Raw genomic sequence first — 25315 nt, 5'->3', positions numbered from 1 at the left:
AAGCAAGGTTGGTTTCCTACACATCATTCTGATCAGAATAGAGCCCACTAGAAGGGCTTGGTGATGAGCCATCGGTTTGATTTGTGTTTGTGTTTGTTTATTATTGTCAAATAATGATTCTTCTGATCTTGCTTCTTTCTCTAATCTATCAAAAACACCCAACTGAATAGATCTGCATTCTGATATAGCTCACAATTCAACAAGAAGCTCTAGGAGACTGAAATAGCTCACAATTCAACAACATGATTCTGAAAGCAAGTTACACCATCCCAAGCTAAGCAAGGATCATCGCCTGTCCAGTTTGTTTCTGCATTAAGTCTTTCCCGTATTCCATGAAGAACATTTCCTAGCACCAAAAAGTTAATATGCAAGTTGTTAGATGTGCTCTCCAAAGTGAAAATAAATGCCCAAACAAGGTTGCAGCTTCATCTATAGATAAAGGAAATTCTACAACAGTGACACAGGTGATGGAAAACATTTTTTCGATGTGCACATCAATATATTTGTCTCCAGCACATTCTAAAAGAATGACAGTATTTTCTATTATGTAAAAATTTCAAGTGTAAATAATTTTATAGAAGTTGCAGGAGACAAACCATGGCAGTAAATACAAACCTTCAGGCGTGGCATGGGAGATAATTGAGCCAATAACCACCAACAATAATCTCATGAAAACCAAAACCCATTTTCTTTCCACCTGCTGAAGTTACAACCATAGATGATAAGAAACGATACAAATTTATCTCCTTAAAAGATATTGGAACAAAATTCTACCGCCTTGCCCTTCCAGAATGGAGAGTGGTAAACTAATTTTCCACAAAAAACAAGACACAACAATCCCATAAACATTGTCAATATGATTAAGAGAAGATATCAAAAAATGAGTTGTATAAAAGGCAGCTATGCTGCATGAGAGGAAAAGAGAAATTAGATATGTCTTGGTAATGATCAGAAATAATCCTAAAGTGCTGTATATTTTAGTAGATCGTAGAAAGGAATTTCTTTTTGAATGTCATTTTGAAAGCTCATGTCTATATCTAGAGGATGTAACAATCTAACATGTGATGTAAACACATACAATCTACTTTTTCAAGTAGTGGAAACACTTCATTTTCAAATTGGACTTGCCATATATCCTAAATGGCAAAAAGAGATTGGAGTTCAGGTTATCATGTTTGTATGAAAGAGGTGTTACAATCTTTGTAATACTCTCCAAATAGAATGGAAGCATACTTTTACACTTAAAACCTCTGAAACAAAGGGCAAAAAATTCTAGGCCCTTCCAAGCTAGTTTTCTCTCTATGCATCTTACTCCCGCTTTCCTTCTTCTCTACCAACCTCACAGTCAAATCAGCAACCTTACATTGATTCAGCACACCTCTGAGCAGTTAAGGCCTGACCTCATTTTTTCTTTGTCTTGTTGCACTAGTCCGCTTTCTAGATAGTAATCTTGAGATTAAACTTAAACAGAAAATAAAGATTTCCAACATGAGAAGAATGTTAAAAATATTAGTTGACTTCCAAGATCAATCTACCAACCTAGATGAGAACGTTATGTCAAAGGTAAACTGGACAACACCCAGGTTTCAGAGCTGGCCCTTGTAAGTCCAAAAATCCAATTCTTGGATTCATCAAGGTTTCCAAAAGCCAATGTTGTATATTCTTGTGGACATAGACCTTTCACCATAATGCCAACAGAGAAAACAATCTCATTGTGATTATAATAAGCTATAAGCATTCTTCCATAGACACAAAAAGGAGGGTAGCTATCATGAGATGCATGCTTTATTACTAAGTAGAATAAAGCTAAGGGACACAAGATAAAATGAGGATGGAACAGGTACTGAACCAGGGCTGTACAATACCATCAACCTCCTAATGACAGGTAGTTAACCTAACTTTCATACAAAACAGTGCACAAAATGTACAATATGTTAGCACTAGGCATTTTAATTTCTCTTTTATAAGACAACACAAAACGGAATAATACATAAGGATAACCTCACTTCAATTTGGAGAAGTTCCTAAGACCTAAACAAAACCTAAACCTAGGCTAAACTGACCTTAGACACCAAACTATAGACAAGATATATAGATATGCACACTTTACAATAGTCTCTATGGGGTAATTGCATTAATGAAATGACTATTTGCTTATGTTTTTGCGTTGAATAAACCATCAAACTAATAACAGCCATGTCTTTCAAGCAAAGATTTACAAATTTTATGGATGAAACAGCTAATCTAAACACAATGTTAACACATTCTTGCAGGCTAAAAACAAAGACCAACATTTCAATGCACACAAGATTTTGGAAGAAATGACATCTATGTCAACACAACACAACATGTCGTTTCAAAGACTGAATAGCTAGTTTGCACACAAAGTTACAACCTAGATGAATATATGACATCAATACAAAGCTAGTTTGCATGCAAAATTACAACCTAGATGAATAAACAACATAAAATTCAACAGTAGAAAATATTGGGTACCAGAAGTGGTCCCCATAAATTTAGTGTACCATGTAACTGATCAATGAGAAGTGGTATCTATGAATAATTGCTCAAACTGGAACATTTGCCCTTCTAATGATCAGATTTAACAAAGAATGGAAGATCACAACAACCACACACCTACTACAACACTTACAATGACACTACAACAAAAGCAAATGGACAAGATTCTGTCAGGATACAAATTTGTGTTCTCTTAAGCAACTATTGTACCTCTGTATTGTCAAGAACAACATTTGATTAACCTCATTCTTGGCATATTACCACCAATGAAACAATGTAAAACCACTATTTCTAGAGAATGATGAGATCAAGAGTTAGCTCTAGGAGCTAAAGCAAAGAGGCCAAATTCAACCAAGTGCCTCACTTTAAAGAAGACCAATTTTACTTGCCCAAAGGAAGGATGTAACATGGCAAATCTGCAACTATCATTGAGACTTGAACAATATCATTGTGAAGAGCAAGTATATAACACTTTAGATGGATAACCTCTTAGACCAGTGCAGAGGGGCCAAGTTTTTCACAAAGATTAATTTGAAATTAAGCAACCATCAAGCACCAATCACTCCATTTGATGTCAAAAACACTATTCAAATCCAAGAAGTGCTTGTTCAAGTGATTGGTTATGCCCTTCAGATTAATCAATCTAGCAACCATATTTGTATGAATGATAGATTATGTACTCAACCCCTTGACGAACTCGTTTGGGTTCATTATATGGCATCCTCATCTTCATTAAGACATGGAATAACACCTAGAATGTGTCTGGCAAGTTTTTCCACCCTGCGGCCTGTCAATGGGCCTAAAAGGGTTCATCCTTTGTACAATGAAGCTAGGATAACAAATTGGATACCCCTAGATCAAGATTGGATCAAGGTGAATTTCAATGGTGCTGCAAAGGGGAACCCAAGATCAACTGGTGCAGGCTGTGTAGCAAGGGATTGCAAGGGAAGAATCATAGCTAGTTGTAGCCAAAGGCTAGGCTAGGGCTCTAATAATGAAGGAGAAGTATATGCAGCCTTCCTAGCTGTTTGTATGGCAAAAAAGTTGGCTGTGAATAACCTTCACCGTGAAGGGGATTCACAAATTATTGTGAATGCAATTTCAATAGGGCATGCTAATAATTGGAAAATTGATAGTCATACAGATTACAAAGAGATTGTTACATGGCTTTAATAAATTTAAAATATCCCATGTGCTAAGGGAGGGCAATACTAATGCTGACACTCGAGCCCACATGGCATTTTCCCTTCAAATCGGAGAAGTAAAGTGGTATGACATGGCTCCCAAAGCATCACAAGAGGTGGGCTAAGTAGCGAATTTGAATTTGAATGGCCATAATTATCCGTTAAGGGAAGTGGAGATCAGTTAGAGTTGGTGAAGGTAGTGATAAGTGTAGTTGATGGAAAGATCATGAGCGAAAGATCGCATTAATTGTAAGTCATGTTTGGGCGGCTATGGTGGCGCTTAGGAAATCGACATGAGTCCTACCTCGTGCGACAGGACAAGGGGGGAAGTCCGAAGCAGGGTTGAAGTACGTAGTTGGCACAGATTGGATGAGATGGAGGTTAGATAAAAGCTCAGCCAAGGAATTCAAACTGTTTGTAGATGGTGGAAGTGATGTTTCTACTACAAAATCACAAGTAGATAGCTTTGCTATGTGTGAAAGGGCAAGTTCCTAATTGCAACGGTTAATCCGTATTTACACAGCGAAGAGGTGGCTAATGGGCTTTCAAGTTAAACTTATTGCTTGGCAGATGACAAATTTGTGGCGGCTTTTAAAAACTAATGTGGACGGATGATGCATTAACATTGTGAGTTAAGGCGCCAAGCTAAGTAAATTATCGTCTGCGTGAAGAAAGAATATTTGTTCCTGTGTGTGAAGGAAGGTGGCACTATGCAGACGAATTTTCCCTTGTAGACCATCAAACCCATGGTGGCATTTTGGGGGACGATTTCTGATGAGCGTCTGACTCACATTTTCAAGATTGCAAACCAAACGTTATTGAATAGGGTGAAAATTGTTTTGGGGGACGAATATCAGAATGCCCAATACAGATATCGAACAAATATCGATATTGCCTCCCTCTTCATGGCCTGGTGTTTAGAGCTTGAGACGAGTGATTCTATTTTCTATCTCATGCACAACAAAGTGAAGGATGATTGGTGTTGGGGTTTAGCGAACCTAATTGGCATGGCTCATCAAGGTGAAGGGTTCGTGTGTCCTAGAGGCGATTGGCTACATGTAGGCAAGTTAATTCCACCTTTAAGACCCTTCCTCCTTTGGACTGCCAATGGCAACAAGGAGGTTAGGCGGGCTTCTGCTCAAATCGGACTACAAGGCATAAAGGACTTCCTTAAGTCCAAGGAAGCCCATATTGTGCGAGATGAGGTGGCGAAGTGGTTGCCAAGAGATGAGAATCAAGAGCGAGCAGAGGAGGCTTCTCCTCCTAAAAGGAAGCGTGGTAGGCCTGTGGGCTCTTATAGTGCGAGATGACGATGACTCCTGAAGGGTGGATCTTCCTCGAGTGTGGAGAGGCTATGCATGGAACGTGGTGAGAAGGCGGGAGTTGAGGCGACAGAGGACTATAGGTAAGGAACTGCGATGCAGGAGCCAAGCTCCTAAATTTGATACGTAATGTTATTAAGCCGATATTGTGTTTTGTAAAGGGGCTTTGTACCCGTTTTGTAAAGAATGGCATATAGTTTTTGGGTGGCTGGGGCTAGGAGACAGGATTATGGGTAGTTTTTTGTGTATGTGTTTTGTTTATGCTCACATGATACAAACATTGTATATTTTTTGCTATTTAATATAAGGAACCAATTACCGATCAAAAATAAGCTTTTCCACCCTGCATCAACATAATCTCTACACCAAAATAGAGAAATATTCTTTTGTACTAAAGAGAACATAGTACCTCATCTACATTCTTGATAGAGATGGTGTACATCTAAACTAACAGAAGATCTAAGTGATTATAAACATCTAGTGAACCCCTAAAAATCTCACAAAACTCAAGAATTTCTTGGGTCAAGCCAACTTCTATTGAATATGTGTGCTTTGATTCTGTCACATTGTGCAGCCTCTAAACTTGGAGCTAAAGAAAAGGTCATATCAATAGAGGCACAACAATGAGCATTTGCACAGCTGAAGTAAACACTCTATACAGCACTAATCATTGCTTTTCTATATTTGTAGTAAAACTTTGAGATCAAGACAAGTGCCTCAAAATATGCACTTGGTACACTGCTCACTAAGCACGGCCAGTCGGTTGCCTAGCAAAGCAAAGCCTTTTCTAACACAATGCATTAGTATCAAACATATGAAAAAGAGATCTATGTCCTAGGTAGTGGAAGCCTCGTATCCTAAGCAAGGAGGCAATCGTCAATATGGATCACAAACCTTTGCAATCCATGCAAAATTAGGGAATGTTTCTGAACAACCATCCAGAAAGATCATCCATTCACCTACAACAGCTGCACCTCAACAGCCAACACAAGAAAGAGACTGCCAACTACCTTGTTGATTGCCTGAATCAAACTCCAGTTGTAACCCTAACAATGATTAGGGATTCCTATGAGCATGAGACATCAAAAATGGTCTCAATTATATTCCCAAAGAGGACCATTAGAAGCTGATTTGGAAAGCTCACAATAGTCGGGCGGCATATCACTCTGTAGTAGAAAAGGCAATGGCAGTTCTACATAAGTATTTCTTGTGGCCAAAACTACACCATATTGTTGTTATAGAAATCAAGTCTTGAACAACCTACTCCATTGGAAAGCCAACCAATCAAAAGTGGGGCATATACACACCTCTTCCAACTCTTGACAAGCCTTGGCAATCCATTTCCATACATTTCATGTCAGGTCTACCTGCTACCAAAAATTATCATGATTGTGTGCATATATTGCAATCGATAAGTACTTAAAGATGACATTTCTAATGCCCTACAAGGAAGGGTTCTATGTTGAAGATACTACTAATCTATTATTCAGAAAACCATGGGACCATTGTTTCCTACCACAAATAATTGTGTTAGACCGTGATAATTGATTCCTCAACATTTTTTGGTCTACATTATGATCCACGATGTGCATAGAAGTGATAAAGTCCGCAATATTCTATCCTTAAATAGATGAACAAAGAGAGATCATAACTACATCATTGCACACATTTTTAGATGTGATAATTAAAACATCCCCATGTATGGGATGAAAGTTTGCCCTATGGCCAACACAGCTACAATTCACGCTTTTATGGCTCCATAGAACACATTCCCATTTTGGCTCTGTCATGGGTTTCACCTATTGGCACCAATTGACATGCATTGCCTATCATGCTAGAATAGGCATCGCCCGTCACAAAACAAAATGGGCAAGGCAACCAAATTTCTCAATGTTAATTGAATACATTGAATAGCACTTTCATCACATATTGTAGTGAATCAGTGAGAAGTAGAAGCAGCAACATAATAAGCATTGTGTCCCTCATTAGTTTCAAGCAGAAGGCAAAGCTCGGTTGCACCTTCAAAGAAAGAAGGTTCCAAGGTCCAAACAAGAAACTTAGATCTTCACAATATGGGTTATACACCATCATCGAGCAGGTAGGGGTATAACGCATTTGAACTCAACTTGCCATCGAATAGCACTTTCATCACATATTGTAGTGAATCAGTGAGAAGTAGAAGCAGCAACACAATAAGCATTGTGTCCCTCATAAGTTTCAAGCAGAAGGCAAAGCTTGGTTGCACCTTCAAAGAAAGAAGGTTCCAAGGTCCAAACATGAAACTTAGATCTTCACAATATGGGTTAAACACCATCATCGAGCAGGTAGGGGTATAACGCATTTGAACTCAACTTGCCATCCTACCTTAGGTTGAATCCAATGTTTAATTCAGAATTACTTAGCACATGATTTCCAACAATCTTAGACACATCAGATGTTGTTAAGCAATTGCAATGCACAAACCTGAACCCTGCCAACACCATAGTGTTCGATGAGATGAATAACCAACAGATCCCACCCGATAAAGGCAGTACAGTTTTCTCATTAAGGTAAGTGGTCCACTAGAATATTTGGCTCGAAAAGTAGGAGCAATGGTGTACATTGCTTCTCAAGTAGGGGTAAAGTATCCACAAAATCACTCAGGTCACTCAAGTGGCAATTTCAGACAGAATTATGAAAGTTTTCAAAACCCAATTCTTTTGGTATTTTTACTATTTTCTACATTTTTGTATTTTACATTTTCAAGGCCCTGCAAAGTGATATTTGTCTCTGAAATTCTGTCCACGTGACTTGATGAGTTGCTGTAGTATGCCCTCAAGGCACCTAACCTAATTCTTGACTTAGGTTTTCCAATGCCTATCCAAACTTTCAATTTCAAGTTACGACCCAGGCAAGTAGGAGTGACAAAAATAAATAACACAAACAAACATTTTCAGTTTTCTAGTGCATTTTTTCTTATCCAACTGTCCATTTTAACTTCCAAGAAGGGTATGGATCAGTATTGAGTGTGGTGACCCTTCAGTTCTCACAGTTACTAATAGTGGTAATTTCTCAGTTTTTACATTGTAAAGTACTATAATAGCTAAATTGAATCATGAAAGCTGTGTGTGAGGATACATCTCTCCTATAGAATTCACCCCTTTCTCAGTTGAAAAATAATACATCTTTTGTTCAGCTACTTCATAATTGTCAATTTTGCTCTATTTGATTTTTGCTGAATTGCTGCTTTATAATACATCAAGTTGCACTATTAATGTATTATCCCCTAAATTGCCAACGTATTCAGCTAGTCCATGATTGTTAATTTTGTTCTGTTCATTTTTTGTTGAATTGCTGCTTTATAATACATTAAGTTTCACTAATAGTGTATTATCCCCAAAAATGCCAACTTTTGAAATCAATTCTTCCCATTAGACAATATGCAGTTCAGTCAGCATTATCTCAGTCAGTAGATCTTCTCTTGCAAGCTCTTTGATTAAGTTGGATTATTGATGATTAGCCGCTGATTGATCTCTATAATCTAATTATATAAAATTATTCCACCCAAAAAACTATGTAGCGGGAATATCACTCTAAAAGATGGTTTCAGCCCAATGCCAACAGGTGACTTGTCTCCTAGACTTTGGTTACTTGCAGCCTCCCATTTCAAGTAATTATTTCCACCATCTCATCTCTATGATCTATTTGTAGAAACTTATTACACCCAAAAACTATGTAGCTAAAATATTACTCTAAAAGATGGTTTCAGCCCAATGCCAACAGGTGACTTGTCTCCTAGCCTTAGCTTACTTGCAGCTTCCCATTTCAAATAATTATTTCCACAATCTCATCAATACATGATGGTATTTATTATCCACACCTCCCAACTACTCCAAAAAGAAAATGAGTTCTACATGACATCAATCGCTAGTCCCATTCACAAATGCAACAAAAATTATGAAGATGTCAAAGTAAAATGAGTGATACGTGGGACAAGCATTTCTCTTGTTTGTATCCTTGTCTAGTTTCAAACAAATTTAAAGTATTTCAAAGTTGGCATGGGCATTTTTTGGAACATGGGAGAATGAACTATGAAAACTGAAATAAATGCAATTTTTGTTGGTGTGAATAAGGTCTTGTACCTAGTATTTTCAAGAGTTCCTAGTTGGGGACTTAATTCACATGACTTACGTTTACATAGGTCGTAGGTGTCCTTCTAGAAGATTGATTAGCTAAGTTGCCGAATCGGGTACGGGAACGGGTAGGTGGGTACGAAACATTGGTACGGCAGAAATTGTTTTGTGGGTTGGGTACGTTTATTGTGTGTGTGTATATATATATATATATATATATATATATATATATATATATATATATATATATATATATATATATATATATCTGTGTGTGTGTGTGTGTATATAGCTAAAAAATAGAATTAAGTTTAGAATGTCATATATCAATACATATGCTAAACAAAACCATTACAAATTTCTAATTTTGAAACATAACATACTAATTTAAATTCAGTTTCAATATCAAAAAGATCAAACTAGAATCACTAAACATTTCAAAAACATTTCGGCTTCTAAAAATGCAGACCTCGGATGTACCTACAGGAGATTCATTTCAGAATCCGATTCCGGTAATGTTTCGTACCCGGAATCGCCCTAGAAATCCCACGATGCAGCAACTTAGTTGATTAGTTGTCACATGATCTTATCTTATCTTTTGACAACTAATTTTAGTTACCTAGGCATTTAATATCTATCACTTTAGTTGATTTGTTGTATAGGATTAAGACACATGTCACAATCCTATCTAATCCTACCTCTCACCTCACCTTTATAAGAAAGGCCTCTCATGTACATTTTCATATCCATCCTCGAATTCATAATCAAGTGATCTATTTTTGTCATTCTCCCTCTTGTGAAAGTTATTTTGGTCTTGCAAGGTTCCTAAGGGTGCTAAGGAGTCACCAATCTACTCCTACACGGTACTAGAGCTCCAGATTTGAAGACTCCTCCCATTTTTTAGGTTGATTTGGACAAGTGCTTTTGCTGGGTGCAGTTTGGGACAAAAAGGACCTCACACTTGAATCTAAAAGACCCAAAAACCTCTATTTTCATATAAAATACTTCAAATTTTGACGACATCAAATTTTTTACCATTTTTAAGGGTTTCAGGGATACTCGCAGAAGTTGTTCATTTAGTCATATGGAATCTATACAGTAGGAATCTGCATGGTCTATACATGTTGGCATTACCATCATCCTTCTCTACACAAGCAGTCAGCAAAAAATAGAATATTCTCTATGGGTGGTATATTCCTTTTGCGTTAACCTAACATACTCTATCCTCAACCTGTGCATGTGTCACGTCAGCCTGCATCATCATCAATACAGGTACGGAAGTTGGATTTTTTTTTAAATGATTTTTTTATATTAAAATTCTTGAAGCACCCATTTTTTTGTGTTGGGATGGAGGTTTTATTGCCAACCCGTGGGGCTTAAGCCCAAGTGGCAAGCAAAGCGACACAACCAACCTGCCACCTCAGCCTCTCTAGCCCACCGCTCAAAGCGGTGGCATGTTTTTATAAACCCCCTGAGCACTCTGTTGTGCGTTGCACACGCTCCCTGTCGGCGACAAGGTCCCCTTTCCTATTATTGAGCCTTTCGTCTTTGCCCTATTGAGTTTCGTGCAGAGTGTCTCACGTCTTTTCGGGCGAGTCCGCGACTGGTCCGTAAAGTGACGATGTCAAGGAAAAGAGCCGATGAATCCATCCGGCTAGTCTAGCCCTCGGACACGGTGCCAAGAGTTTGTTCAAAGTTTTGAAAATCGCCTTGGATAGGCATAAGGTGGTAGAAATTGGCGAGGCCCGCCAAGCAAGAGCAGTGCGTCTAAAGGTCGCACGAGGACCAAAGTCGTCGTTTTTCGCACAAGAGCTACGAAGCAGATTGCATAAGGTTTATCCTCGCGAGTGTTTGTAGGATTTGAATGAAGGATGATTTTCGCCTACTGGTGAAGGAGCGAATTTTTTGGCCAAAGTGTCGGAGTTGTGAAACTTTCCCAAATGCCTTAGAATTCCAAAGCCTCCAAGATCCAAATTTGTAGAATCTAGCGAAAACTGGTCTGAAGTCCGAATTTTTTAACGCAAGTTTTCAAAATTGCCTTATGGGCCGAATTTCGGACCCAGAGGCCAAGAGGTCAAAATTTCACAAAGTTAAAAGTTGCTAAAATCGCCCAGGGGGGCGAATTTCAAACCTTGGGGCGAAAATTTCAAAATTCGATGTTTCCCATTTGGTCCGAAAATAATGTAAAATGCTTTTAAATGTTGCAAAAGGTGGCTCCAGGTCCGAAATCACTTAAAATGTCCATTTTCGGACCCTGGGGCGAAAACTGGAGAATGTGAAATAAGGCGAAAGTTGCAAAAAGCTCCTCCAGGTCCGAAATTCTCTTTGAAACCCCAAATTCGAACCTTAGCTCCGAAATTTCAAAATAATGACAAATCGCAAAAGGTGTTGAGAGCTCTGAATGTTGCAAAAGGTGGCTCCAGGTCCGAAAATCACTTAAAATGCCCAAATTCGGACCCTGGGGCGAAATGTAAAAACGCGAAATTTTGCAAAATATGTTATAAGCTCCAAAATCACTTAAAGCATCCATTTTCGGACCCTGGGGCGAAAATGTGAAAAGTCTCCAAAGTTGCGAAAAGCTCCTCTAGCTCCGAAATTCACCTTAAGTCCTCAATTTCGGACCCTAGCTCCGAAATTTCAAAACATATCAAATTTGCAAAAGAGGTTATGAGGTCCGAAGTTAGTGCGAATTTGCCAAAGCGCGTTTAGGGTCCGAAGTTTTGTACGAAATCGTTAAAGTCCTAAAATAAACTCCGAAATTTGCAAAGCATTCTTAAGCTCCGAAGATGTTTGGAAAGGTTGCCAATAGCATTAAGGGTCCGAAGTTTTTACTTGCAAATAGTGTGAGTGCTTCGAAAATCTTCAGTTCGCTGAAAACCCAAGTGCTCCGAAATTCGCCAGAAGCCTGAAAATCGCGAAATGATAAAGGCGATGCATGGTTCGAAGATCCCTCCAGTTCGCCAAAATGCAGAAGCGCGAAATTTGCAAGAGACGTTATTGGGTCCGAAGTTTGCCTTTGAGATTGAATAAAAGCCAAAATTAAATTTTGAAGGGCCTCCGCATTCACCAAAGGTCCGAAGTTGAAAGGTGAAATCATTTGAAATTTTAAAAGTCCTCCACTTCTCTGAAATCGCTGTGCACAGGCCCAGATTTGGAAATTCAAAATTTGTAAAACCCCCTCCATGCTGCTGCATTTCATGTAAAGAAAGATCACGTCAGATTTGAAAGGGAGACAGAGCCAATTTCACGTAAATCGCATTCAAGGTAAAACGTTGCATTAACTTTTCCAGATCATTCAAATTCAGATTGCCAATTGCCCAGGGTAAAAAACCATTTTAAATGATAAATTCTCCTTCGTCCAACAACCGCGAAAAATTTAAATCAAAGAGATAACCGTTGGAATTCAAAACTTTGCAGAATCGTCCATTCGTCTTCACGCGGCAAAGTCGGGCAATCTCTCGCCATCCACTCTCATCAGGTAGATACGCTTTGTCTCATATGATCATCTAAAATACTTATAAATCGAATAGACAAGTGCGTGAAATTTGATCAAAATGCTTGAATTTTTGAAATCTACATCTCTTTTGCTTGTAAAATGTTGTTCAAAGTAGTCAAAATTTAGAATTCACTCCTAAGGTTTAACCAGAAATTGCATTTTCAAACTTAGGAGAACTTTTCATGCTTTGTCTCTATTGAAAATTAATTCAAAATCTAGAAAGCGTTAAGTATAAATTCGCAATCAAAAATCTTCATGAATGCTGCGGTTAAAATTGATCAAGCCCTTTTAGCTAGAAAGGTTGCTCCATGTCCAATCTAAATTTTAAATTAATCCTAGCATGCTGGAATATTTTCTATCTAACCTGCCTTACTTCTTTTGTATCACCTCGTAATCCGCGTCCGACTGTGCAGGATAAATGCCTAAATCGGCGGTAGAATCATCAAAAACGCCTGCTGTAGCCGAGACATCGCGAGCATCCAGATCAAATATCCCGCGCAAGGTAAAAAGGATGAAGTATCAATATCAAAGGGGAGGATTGAGGGAGTCAAAAGTGCAGAGCATCTGGGACAATGTTGGTGATACCGACCTTGGCCATATTGACATTCAAGACTTCAGGAATCGGGTCTTCTCACCTAACGCATATGGCAAGCCTAGGCAGATGGTGGAAAGTGGCATCGCCCAAGCAACGAGATTTCCTCCAGCGGTACAGAACTATGAATTAGTGGTAGAGGCTGCCTGGCATTATGAGCCAAATTCCAGACTGGTGCTCCTCGAGAACATGACCATCGCCAACTTCACTCCCGAGGCCATTGGCAATGCATTTGACATCCCCTTTCCAAACAATCCCACAGCTACAACCATAGATGAAGCACAAGGGGCATATGATATGAATCCGGCCCGATGCAAAGCACTGATCAACGAAGAATGGTACAAAGAGAAGAGGCTTTCGAGTGCCAGAATTGGGGAGAAGACCCCACGAAGTGATTTTCATAATGAGCATGGGGATATGATCACATTACTCAGCCGAGTCATGGGACTTCCTAAGTCCAAGTACTTTGAAGAGTGGATGTTCTATTTTACAGAGCAGGTCTTCGCTGGGAAGTTTAAGTTTGACTGGGCTCAGATCATAAGCGACAACATCCACACTTAGTTGATTGAGCTCGAAACAAAGAAGTACTTCACCATGACCTCTTATTTGGTCTATATGTTCGCCAAGAACCAGCCACTGCCAGGGTTGATAATGAAAGGTGAGATCGGGAATGGGCCTGGTCGGGTGAAGGTCTATGATTGTTACCTACAACTGCACTACCAAGATATAGCTCAGAGGGAAAAGAGCAGCCCAGCTTATGCAGTTGGCCAGTATGAGCGCGTCAATGACGCCTTCACAATGCGTCTAGTCAGGCTAATGCAGGGAGGATTACACATAAGGCTCTCAGAGCAAGCTACTACTCTAGTACAGAGGTATGGAGCCTGGTTCATTCAATTCCCAAGGTTCTCCTATATCCGAATAGCGGGCTTTGATGGTGCCCCTCTCCGACTTCCATGGTACCCAACCGACAAAGTAGTTCTTATGGAGGTCGCAAGGCAGTCACGCCCGGCCGTCATCTAACTTCGAGAAAGCAAACAGGCTGGATTCACATTCCCCATGATCATAGGCAACCATGATGTCCACTTGAAGACCCCTATCCTAGCAGAGGAGTCCCTTGCAGAGCTAGCCTCTTATGGCCTATAGGACCATTTTCCAAGAAAATATTTCGATCATGATAATCTGGCGAAGAGAGCCTATGGTAGGCGGTACAGAGCAAAGGAATCAGTTGAAGACTACTGGAAGAATTGCTTTGATGACTACGAGGTCAAGAGGCGGGAATATTCTAGACTAAGTGTGCAGCAAATGCGACTCTTTGAATACCGTCAGGTCCCAGATCAGCTCACAGATTTAGGGAATTGCCTCCAGGTCCGGGAATTTGAAGCAGTAAGGCATCTCTTGCCAGGCGTCGATTGGTCCCAGGACCCGATCACTGATTTTGAGGCAGTCATGGCAGCCCCAGCAAGGTACACAGATCAATGGTTACATCAGTAGATTGAAAGGCTAATCCATGAGGGAGTCCAGTTCACTTACCACTTAATGGGCAGCCTCGATTCTCAGTCTTCAGAAGATGAAGGAACGTCTAGTGCACCCCGGGAAGAAACTGAGAAACCAGAGAAAAGAAAGAAGGCTAAGGCTTGCAGAGGGACTCAGACGTCCAAAAGAACAAGAAGGGAAAAGATTCCTATAAAGAGACCACTTCATCTTCAAAGGACCCCAACTCATCCGACGATGTAGTAGAATTGGATTGTATACTTGCTCCGCCTTCCCAGAGCGACATCGATGCATTTGAAGCCAATGATCCTCCTGCACCCGATGTGCTAGACACTGAACTAAGAGCCCTCGAATTGACCGAACTGGGCAACCAAATAGAGGAAGGAGAGATTCCATCCACCCAGGGGGTCAAAGTGCATGAACCTACTCAACAGAGCCGCCACGAGTTGCTGCTCCACAATACAACCAAAGATGACTCCACCGTCGAAGGAGAGCAAAGGATAGATGAGACTCATGAGCTCGAAAGAACTGAAGAACAACCATCACATGAAGATGTCAGGCAGTTGTTCAGCGAAATAGGGGAGAATTCAGCTGCAAGCAAAGAGCTTCACACCTCTTTCACTCCTCCGGTAGCAGAGCAGCTGCGAATCTGTGGTGAGTCGGCTGAGAACGTCAGAGAACAGAATGCAGACTTAACCTTATTATCAGCCCAGACAGTGCCTCAAGAATGGTTGATTGCCAGAGCCCAGCGTAAGGCCGCCACCAAACCGCCTATTGATCTAGAGGATATCTTCTCGCGCATGGACCAAGCAAAAGCTAAGGGGAAGAAAAAGCCCAAGGTATATTCCTGAGTGACCAAAAATGAGCAAAGGAACCGCACTCTCCACATTGCCACCCCGCCTGTAGACAAGCGAGCAGATCAGATTACACTAGTAGATTATAGCATCACAACTGTCCCCATCGGACGAGCCACTAAAGAGCAAGAAAAAGAAGAATTTAAGGATTCAATGCAGAATATACTCAGGCAGCTCGAAGAGATAACAGCTGAAAAGGACATGTATTGGGCTCGTGCTGAGCAAGCTGAGGGATACATCGATCAGCTCCTGAGGCCACTACACAATGCCTCCGAATCCCATATTCCCCCGACGGCATTGGCGCAAAGGACCACAACAGAATTTGAAGGAGTACGGGACACCGCAAAGGCCGTTAGGGAATGGATATAAGACATCAAGAAAAGGGGAGAGCAAATCCTTAAGGAAGTAAAAGAAATGGCCCTCCATCAAAAGCTCACTCTAGTCAAGTTATTAGAGGTAAAGAGGGAATCCCTTCACATGCACGAAGTGGCTGCCACTACCCTTCCCCTCATGAGAGCTCTTTTCTAGACACACACGCAGATTCCTACATTGTCCGCCATCCTAGATCCTCATAGCATCAGTGTTCTTAAGGAATGGTACTGGACTATCACCATGAAGAACGACACCAAAGAAATTATTGACAAGGAGAGTGACGCATGTGAAGTGATTCCAGGAAACATGCAAGAACTAGGTAAGACCATCCTCCGATCAATGGTTTCGGGATGGATAAACGATTTGTCCGATAATGCAATCTAGCCAGACTGGGAAGAAAGATTGGGAACGGATAGGATTACCTATTCCACTAAGGACTTGAGTTTTGCTGGTCGGTTCCATTCAGACATATTATGCTTTGAGCGTAATCGCTCCAGCTGGAAGGACGGTTTAAAGCACGTGGACTAGTATCTCGAAGGCATGCAATACAAAATTTGCCATCCTCCCATGCCTCCATTCAGTCTGCTCTTCCAATTATGTATCAGGTTCTAGGAATACGTTCGCGAGGAACGGGCAGCGGATCGTGATTTATGGCGGGAATATTTGCATGGCGAAGATCAATTTCTAGAAAAGGAGTGTGAGACTGAAATAGAGAAAGTAATTTCTCAAAAGTGCTTTTTTCCCTCTAAATCTTAAAAGTGCACTTTTGCACCAAAAAGTGACATTTGAATTTTGGTCAACAAATGTAAAACTTTATTGATGCACCTTTTGGGATTATTTCAAATTGCTGTAATTATCCCTTTTTGGGTAGTTATTGCCCATTTTGGGGTGGTTGTTGATATTTGCATCCCATTTATGGGTATGGGCAGCCATGCTTTATGGATGAATCTGGGCCACTTGTTTAGATTAAATCTAGGCCATTCATCCTTTTTTAAGTCTATTTAAGGGACTGGTTTTGCCTCTTTTTTGCAAGAAGTTCTTGGATTGTTGCAAAGCTCTAAGGAAATTTTACAGGAATTAATGCAAAAGATTGAGACTATTTTCAAGTTTCCTTGTGAGTGCATGGTCTCCTTCTTCACTTAATTTAGAAATCTTTCAGTTATGTTTATTTCTTTTGCATAGCATTTACAAGCAAGCATCTGATAGAATACTTGCAATCCACACCATTATGGAACGACTGATTGCCTTTCTTTCTACATGGTTAATCTGGACCTTTCATGCTTAGTTCGGTTATCAAACACATGCTATGAATGTAAAAGTTCTAATATTGTACTTGATAACATGAAAATCTTGTTTCTCCTTTGAAGATTGCATTGGATTTATGCAAACATTGTGCTTGAGTAGCTGGTGATGTTTAATCTAGTTTCTTGGAGGTGTCTGTCTGCTTGACTGAATTTGCTATCTTAGTTAGAATTTACATTTCATGTCTCTCTCTCTCTCTCTATCCTTCCCTCCTTTTTCCCCTTTTTTATCCAGAAAATCTGCAGTCCCACCAAAATAGTATCAACTTAACCGAAATCATTCGATAGAAAGATTATGAAAGTTCCGGGGAACCTATCTATAAATTACCCATTCAACGTAAGTCCCCCTTGTGTTTCCAGCAAAAACATATCAAACCACTGAGTAGTCCCACAGTCAAGACCTGACAATCAAAACCTTGAGGTCGTCCCCTTTGATCAAACCAAAAAACAGCATTAGAGACTTCCTTATCTCAAGAGAGGATAGGATACTCAATTGGTTATTCTATTCTGCGTTGGCCGTATGGAGTTTGCAGCAATGCGATTTCAGACACGTCAACACACTCCAAGCTATGAACTGTAGTCATTTGCAAAGCCCCCGATGGACCAAATTTATTGCCCAAAAGCCCTAAAAGGGCACTTTTTTTCAAATGATCATAACTTTTGCTAAAGGAGGCAATTTTTTTCAAACGAAATATTATGAAAAGCTAGCTCTATAATTTTTAAAATGGTACAAGTGGTTTGCATAAATTTTGTTATTTTGTACCTACTCTTCCAAGTTGAAATCAAAGCTTGCTTTTCCACCTCCAAGCTCATAACTTTTTGTTCCAGACTCTGATTTTCCCAATTCTTGCAGCAGCAAGAAGGTATTCAAGAGCTCTATAATTCTATACATGCACTTTTTTGCATTATTTTTCCAAAATTTCAATTAGAAGCTGATTTGGTACTTTTGGATATATCGCTGTTAATTTGCAAAAAGAAAGTGTCAATTTCTCTTGAACAAAGGGATTAATTATTTGTATTGTGAGGGCTAATTTGTTGTTCCTCTATAGTATTCATTGATTTTATCATGGATTTGCCAAAAGTTGTACTTCTAACTCCATATAACTATCATGAAAGGAAATCACAAATGGAGATTTTGTTGTTGAAATTCACATTGCATAGAATCACATTTGGCTTAGATCCAGAACCAAAGTGCTACAGAAAAAAGGAAATGGTTTGATAGAAGAGATGAAGCTCTTGGTACTCTCATTATGTCTATTTCTCTTAATCTTAGATATCATGTTCTTATAAACATCCTATTGACATTTGGACTACCTTAGAGAACCTCTTTGGTAAGCCGGATAAGATGAGGAAATTTAAGTTGGAGAATGAACTAATGAGTCTTAATCCTTCAAATTTTGATAATATCCCTGAATTCTTCACAAAGCTCAATTCTCTTAGATTGCAGTTTGAAATATCTAATTGTGGGGTCACTGATGAGGATGAACAACTGATTCTCTCTATTCTTGCTAAGCTAGGTCCTGATTATTCAATTTTTGTTTTTACATTTTATGCTACTATGGATGTCCTAGGCAATGCACACAAAATGCCTTCTCTTGACAAATTTGCAACTTAGCTCACAAGGAAACAAGCCAAGTTGGCACACATGGGCACATCGAACTCTTCCAAGTCTCAAGCTCTTCTTACAAAAGATCCCAATCTAAAGGCTTCAAGTGGCAAAGGTAAGAAGCAGAATAAGGTTCTTGAGTCTAATGAGCAAGCTAAGGATTCTCCTTCATAGTGCACCCCTAAGTCCAATCCCTCTGCCAAAGAAGAATCATCTAAAAAAGAGTTCAAATGTGCTTATTGTAAAAGACAAGAACATGATGAGCATAGGTGTTACGACAAGAAGATTGATGAACTCACGCCACTTCTTCAAAAGAACAACATCCCACTACACTCATCAATGTCTTCTTCTTCTTCAGCAACATTTTCATCAACACAATCAAGGATCGCAGGAGTTGCAAATGGGATTGACAAAATGAAAGGTAAAGCACTCTTGGCCTCTACAATTCTTGAACATGTTAGATGTCTTCTTGATTCAGTAGCATCTCACCATATGGCATCTTCTAAGGATATGTTCTCTTCTTTTGAGCCTTGTAATTCACCTAATATATTGATGGGTAACAACACATACGTGAAGGTTTGTGGGAAATGTTCTATTGACATGGGAGAAGGGACTTTTAATGATGTACTTTGTGTACCCTCTTTGTCATCTAATCTCCTTCATGTTTATCAAATTGCTCATAGTGGAAAAGGTAAATCAGTTGAATTCACTCCTAATTATGTTTACATTAGGGACATTGAGACTAAAGAGATCATTGCTACAAGGATGGTCGATCATTCATCTTGTTTGTATTACTTTTCTCATTTTGCTCCCGATGATGATAATGTTCCTTTGACTGATGTACACAACCTTTCATTAAGGGTGAATCATGTTTGTGAAGAAAAGTTTGGTCATCTGAATCTTGGTATTCTAGAGACTAGTGCTAAGCTTCCTACTTCACCACCTCCTGCTTCTTCAGCTTTCAATGCTTCTCTTCAATAGGATGATCATAGTTTTTCAGATCTTGCTTTGTGGGATGAGTATTTGACAAGGATTTTAAACTTGTTTGTGGAGTTTCATACTACATATTTGGGAGATATACTTGAGGGGATTTCACTCCTCTTTGATGTTAGTTTCAGCACGATTGTTATTGCGTCTTCATTGTCGTTGGAGATTGACATTCATGAGTTTTCTCATTCTCTTGATTTGACATGTTGCTTGGTTGAGTTTGATCAAGATTATGATGTAGCTTATTCAAGCTTGGAGACTCCTACTCAATTTTCAGAAACACGCTCTCTTTTTCCCTCTTTGGGGGGCGGGGAGGGGGAGGGGAGGTGAGGGGAGAGGCGGAGGGGAGGTCATTGATTGTACATTCATGATGGATGTAATCCTTGGGGGGTATCATTGAGTCCTCCATACATCATCCTTTCTTGTTTGTTTCTTTTCTCTCTTTTGGAGAGGAGTTTTGTCCCCCTAGGTTTTCTCCTTTTCTCTAGTAGTGAGAGATTTGCATCAGATATGAGTACCTAACATGGCTTTGTAGCTGGGACCCATCAAAATAATCTTGCATCATTTGCATAATAATCTTCTCCCTAAGTTGCACTTAAGAGGGGGTGTTGGTGTGGATAAGGTTTTGTACCTAGTGTTTTCACTAGTTTCTAGTAGGGGACTTATTCACATGACTTAAGTTTACTTAGGTCCTAGGTGTCCTTCTAGAAGATTTGATTAGTTGTCACATGATCTTATCTTTTTGACAACTACTTTTAGTTTCCTAGGCATTTAATATTTATCACTTTAGTTGTCTCATTGTATAGGATTAACACACATGTCACAATCCTATCTAATCCTACCTCTCACCTTGCCTCTTTAAATGATGCCTCTAATGTACATTTTCATTTTCATTCTTACATTCATAATCAAGCAAGCTATTCTTGCCATTCTCTCTCTTGTGGAAGTTATTTTGGTCTTGCAGGTTCCTGGGGATGCTGACTGCTGAGGAATCACCAATCTACTCCTACAATTTCAGGATCTTCTACCCCATTTGCTTTCATCTTTTTAAGAAGCTTTGGGCATCTTGAGCACCATTCTTTGCTGTTCTACAACCTCAGTCACAGCAGAACTGTTTCAAGTTTGTTTGTTGTCATTTCTACTGTGTGTTTTGAAACTTCTGTAATTGACCAAATTGTTTTTTAACTTCTTATGTCTTTTTTTTGTTTTTTCATTGTCATGTCCCCACTCTAGCTCAGTCTAGCAGAGACATGTGAGTCAGCTTATTATGGGGTCTTGTAGGCTGACAGGGTTGGACAGAGACCCGGTTTGGTTATTCAGTGTTGGAGACTTGGTGTTCTAGCAGTTATTGATCAGTTGGGAGACATTCCTTGTTTTTAGGAGGCAGTTCCTACTTTTTAGGAGGTTTGATCATGCCCAAGGTTGGGTCTCCATGAGATGCCTCTTTGGGTTCAGTTTCAGAGAGATTGGGCTTGTTTCCTAAATTTTAGAAGCATCCCTAGATTTTAGGGATGAGACTACCAGTGAATCCTTGATTTCCGACTTCAGTCACAGACAGGTGACAGGAAGATTTTAGGGTTTGTAATGTCAGTTGGGCATTTTGTGGCTATTTGGGTTATATTTTTAATATTTCCTAAGTTAGCGTTTAATAATTAAATAAGGCTAAGTTGTTAGCCATTTTGGAGTAATAAGGGGATTTTTGGCCTCATCTGGATGCGCATCCTATTGTGTGATAGCTCGTTGGAAAGATCTTGAAATTCTTTAAATCTTTCTCTTTGGTCTCAGGGCAATTCAGTGAGCGGATTTCTGTCTATGGGGAAAAAGGTCATTTTCTAGTAACGTGACCACTTTAAAATAAGAAATTATAACATTTCCACTAGACCACGCCACTTGGAGACAATTAGGGTTCGATTTGCAATTGAGAGGAGTTATAAGGGGATAGGAGCTTCATTCTATGATTATCTTTTGCATATTTGACAACTTGTATGAATTTGCTCTGGAGAGCGATTTCTAGACTGGGACGCAAACCCCAGGATTAGGATTGGCTGGGACGTAGCCCTCAGCAATCTTTGGCACCGGACTTATAAGGCATTGTGCGTGGTGATTAAGGACAGAGGCATCAATTCTCAGTAGGGTTTCAGCGTAGCCTACCATCTTTCCAGTGGAGACGTGGTTCATTGCAGCTGGAGGAATGCCATTTGCAGCAAATACACCACGTGGTGTATAGGGTATTGCTTGTATTCACTTCCAGTGTATGTGGGGTTGGAGAACATTCTTCATCTTCCAGTTTGACTTCGAATTTGTATGAGAGCTTGGGAAATACATTGGATTCATTGTTTGGCTTTGTAATTCAGACAAATCTGCCTGGTACGATTTGCAATAATTCTGACTTTTGCTGTATACCTCATTTATTTCAGTATTGCTTCATATTTGCTGTTATCTATTCCTTCCTATGCTATAAAACAATCAAAAACACAAAAACAAACAACCCTTTCTGCACTTCTGTCTAGTTCTGTAAGAAAAACTTAAATAAACAGGAAAACAAAATTAAAAATAAAAAATTACAGCAGGTTAACAGCAAAGATCTATCAGGGATCTTTCATTCATTTCATTAATGCTTCTTGGTGATCCACTTCCTCTCTCTTTTCTGTGATTCCTTGTATCTAGTTACTGGGGTCTCATTCCGAAGTTCAACAACAAACCACTGAGAATGGCATATCCAATTTACAATCCTATTCAATGAAGCATTTAAAAACGAATGCTTTCACTTTTATCGCAAGTGCATCTTTCGTTCACATGCTACAAATTAGAATCTATGGTAAAGCCAATAAGGTAGTGTTTGACAGGTGTCCCAAAGATAAACCTAAAAAATTGTAATCGTTGACAAATATAAGAACCAAATCTATCTTCTCACGATGCTTTCAAGTTCTTGAAAGTTCTATTCGAAGACAACTTAAGTAGAATCAGTATCAGATGAGAGGACAGAGAACAAAACAAGACACGAACATAGATATTACATGAACACCGAATAACATCAAAATAACTTAAAAAATAACCAAACCATAAAAAGGCTGGAAATAATCAGACATTTCCCAGAGCATTCTTCAGACTGCATCCATTTAGGGTTACATGTATTTACATTAATTTGATCTTGAGATGAGGTAACATAGAAGTCCAACGTCCCTGCACTTGTTGGGCGCAAATTCTATGAAATATATACTGAGTTCACGCCAGCCATTCTATCTTGTCACTATGCTCTCATCTTTCAAGTTCTTGAAAGTTCTATTCAAAGACAACTTCAGTGGAATTTGTACCAGATGAGAAGACAGAAAACAAAACAAGACACAAACATAGATACTGCAAGAACATCAAAACGAATTAATTGGAAACGATCAGAGATTCCCAGAGCATTCCTCAGACCGCATCCATTTTGCGTTACATGTATTTACACCAATTTGGTCGAATTTGTACCAGATGAGAAGACAGAAAACAAAACAAGACACAAACATCAAAACGAATTAATTGGAAACGATCAGAGATTCCCAGAGCATTCCTCAGACCGCATCCATTTTGCGTTACATGTATTTACACCAATTTGGTCGAATTTGTACCAGATGAGAAGACAGAAAACAAAACAAGACACAAACATAGATACTGCAAGAACATCAAAACAAATTAATTGGAAACGATCAGAGATTCCCAGAGCATTCCTCAGACCGCATCCATTTTGCGTTACATGTATTTACACCAATTTGGTCTTGGGCTGAGGAAACAGACAACTAAAACGTAAACCTGTACATATTGAGCACACACTCTGTCAAAGACGTACTGATCTCACACCAGCCATTCTATAGAAGGCAAGGTATTAACTGAGCTCCAGTGACTGATACCGAGGACCATGCTTCACTAATTTGGCACCGTTCACATTAGAGATAGGGCACGCAGTCCACCTACTGATTGCACTCTTAGAAATAGTCTTGCAGCATAGGAAGATTATGCATGTCATATGGCTCGTTATTCAAATCGTTCATATAAAGAGCAAATAAAGACATGGCCATATATGGACATCCATAAGTAAATCAAATAAACATTCAATCAAAACAAGAAAAAGAAAACAGAGTGAACGGCATGAAGCTTAAGAAATGGTGCATCAAATTCCTCGGATCCATTAATTGGAAAAACTAAAAAACTTCACAATTTCGAAAGGATACCCTCAAGCACAAATTAATTACATTTCATGATCATATGAGCTTACAGAATACCCCGTACAATTCAAACCCAATTCAGTATCTCGTGCATATGGGCGTGTAGAAGATTCCTAACGACTTTACATACTAATTACTGTTTTCGCTCGCTTGCCCATTATCCTAATCTACTCTAACTAAGCTCTCTGTCCATTCCAGAATTATGGCAACGTGAAGTCTATCAAATTGCATACTGCCATTGAACAAACCGAAGCTTCTGCTACTTGAACGAATTAAATTTCAATTTATTACATAATTTTACTCAGAACGTGTGGGTGTCTGCATATAAATGTATAAAAAGGGGCAGATGGTGCTTATTACCATTTTTGGCCAACCTTGGAATAGACTGCGCTCCTGGATATTTTTCGAGCTTCTCCAATCAAGATTCTTGAATAATCTCTGCCTATTCTACCTATTCTACCTATTCCAGAACGTGTAAGTAACTGCCTATAAATGTATAAAAAAGGGCAGATGGTGCTTATAACAAATTTTGGGCAGGCTTCGAATAGAATGCGCTCCTGGATATTTTTCGAGCTTCTCCAATCAAGACGCTTGAATAATCTCTGCCAGCAGCACCCCTACTTTTTATGTTTAAAGCCAGCCAGACATTGACGAGATCGACACGAATGAAGCCGTGTGCAGTTCTTCTAAACTCAACTTTCCCCATTTACTGTTTACAATTAGACAGGTAGGAAAACCAAGTGAAGACAAATTGCTCCAGCTATGCCCCTAGAAATTCATTCAGGCACACTTCCCAAAATACTTCGATCTGGTTTTATACCAATTTCATTGGCCAGCCACTGACCCACTTCGACTTCAAAAATTCAGGATAGCGAATTTATTCTATCGGAATAACTTTCACAGTCAATAAAAAAATTATTGGGTTCTGAATTTCAATTATTTGTAATATTTACAACTAACGTGCATGTACAGTATGGTCGATAGACTTTTCCCTTCAAACCGGTTTTATATGAATCGCTTGATCAGACAGACCCCACATTGACTTTGAAGTTATTGAATAGTGGCGGTGGCGGTGGCGGTGGCGGCGGCGTTTAAACTGTATCGTTGAATGAAACTGATCATATAAAAATAAAAATTAGACTTTGTGGAGCGATTGAATTCTGTAAGCATTTGAGTCTTCCTCGCAACTTCTATGGAATAAGCAAATTTGAAATTAAATTAAACATTCCAGTACATATATAAAAACTTTAAATAGAGATGGTGGGTTGGGTTT

The 25315-nt window shown here is 39.3% G+C and overlaps 1 protein-coding gene across 5 annotated transcripts in view; it reads right to left on the bottom strand.

Annotated features, from left to right (window-relative positions):
• Positions 1–24936, bottom strand: part of LOC131054819 (LRR receptor kinase BAK1) — a 199366-nt gene extending 174430 nt beyond the window's left edge. For 2 of the 5 annotated variants that reach the window (XM_057989454.2, XM_057989459.2), the window contains exons 1-3: positions 24403–24936; positions 616–700; positions 232–346 (exon numbers count right to left, since the gene is read on the bottom strand). In XM_057989454.2, the coding sequence (XP_057845437.2) occupies positions 232–346; positions 616–700; positions 24403–24405 (203 nt within the window). In that variant the 5' untranslated portion in view covers positions 24406–24936. The remainder of the gene's footprint in view (positions 1–231; positions 347–615; positions 701–24402) is intronic. The other 3 variants (XM_057989438.2, XM_057989430.2, XM_057989446.2) reach the window with 3 other exon arrangements.
• Between the last annotated feature and the right edge of the window lie 379 nt (positions 24937–25315).

The sequence above is a fragment of the Cryptomeria japonica genome, chromosome 2 (genome assembly GCF_030272615.1).
Source record: "Cryptomeria japonica chromosome 2, Sugi_1.0, whole genome shotgun sequence".
Lineage (NCBI taxonomy): Eukaryota > Viridiplantae > Streptophyta > Pinopsida > Cupressales > Cupressaceae > Cryptomeria > Cryptomeria japonica.
The sequence above is the reverse complement of the archived record's forward strand: the minus strand, read 5'-3'. Positions and strand labels throughout refer to the sequence as shown.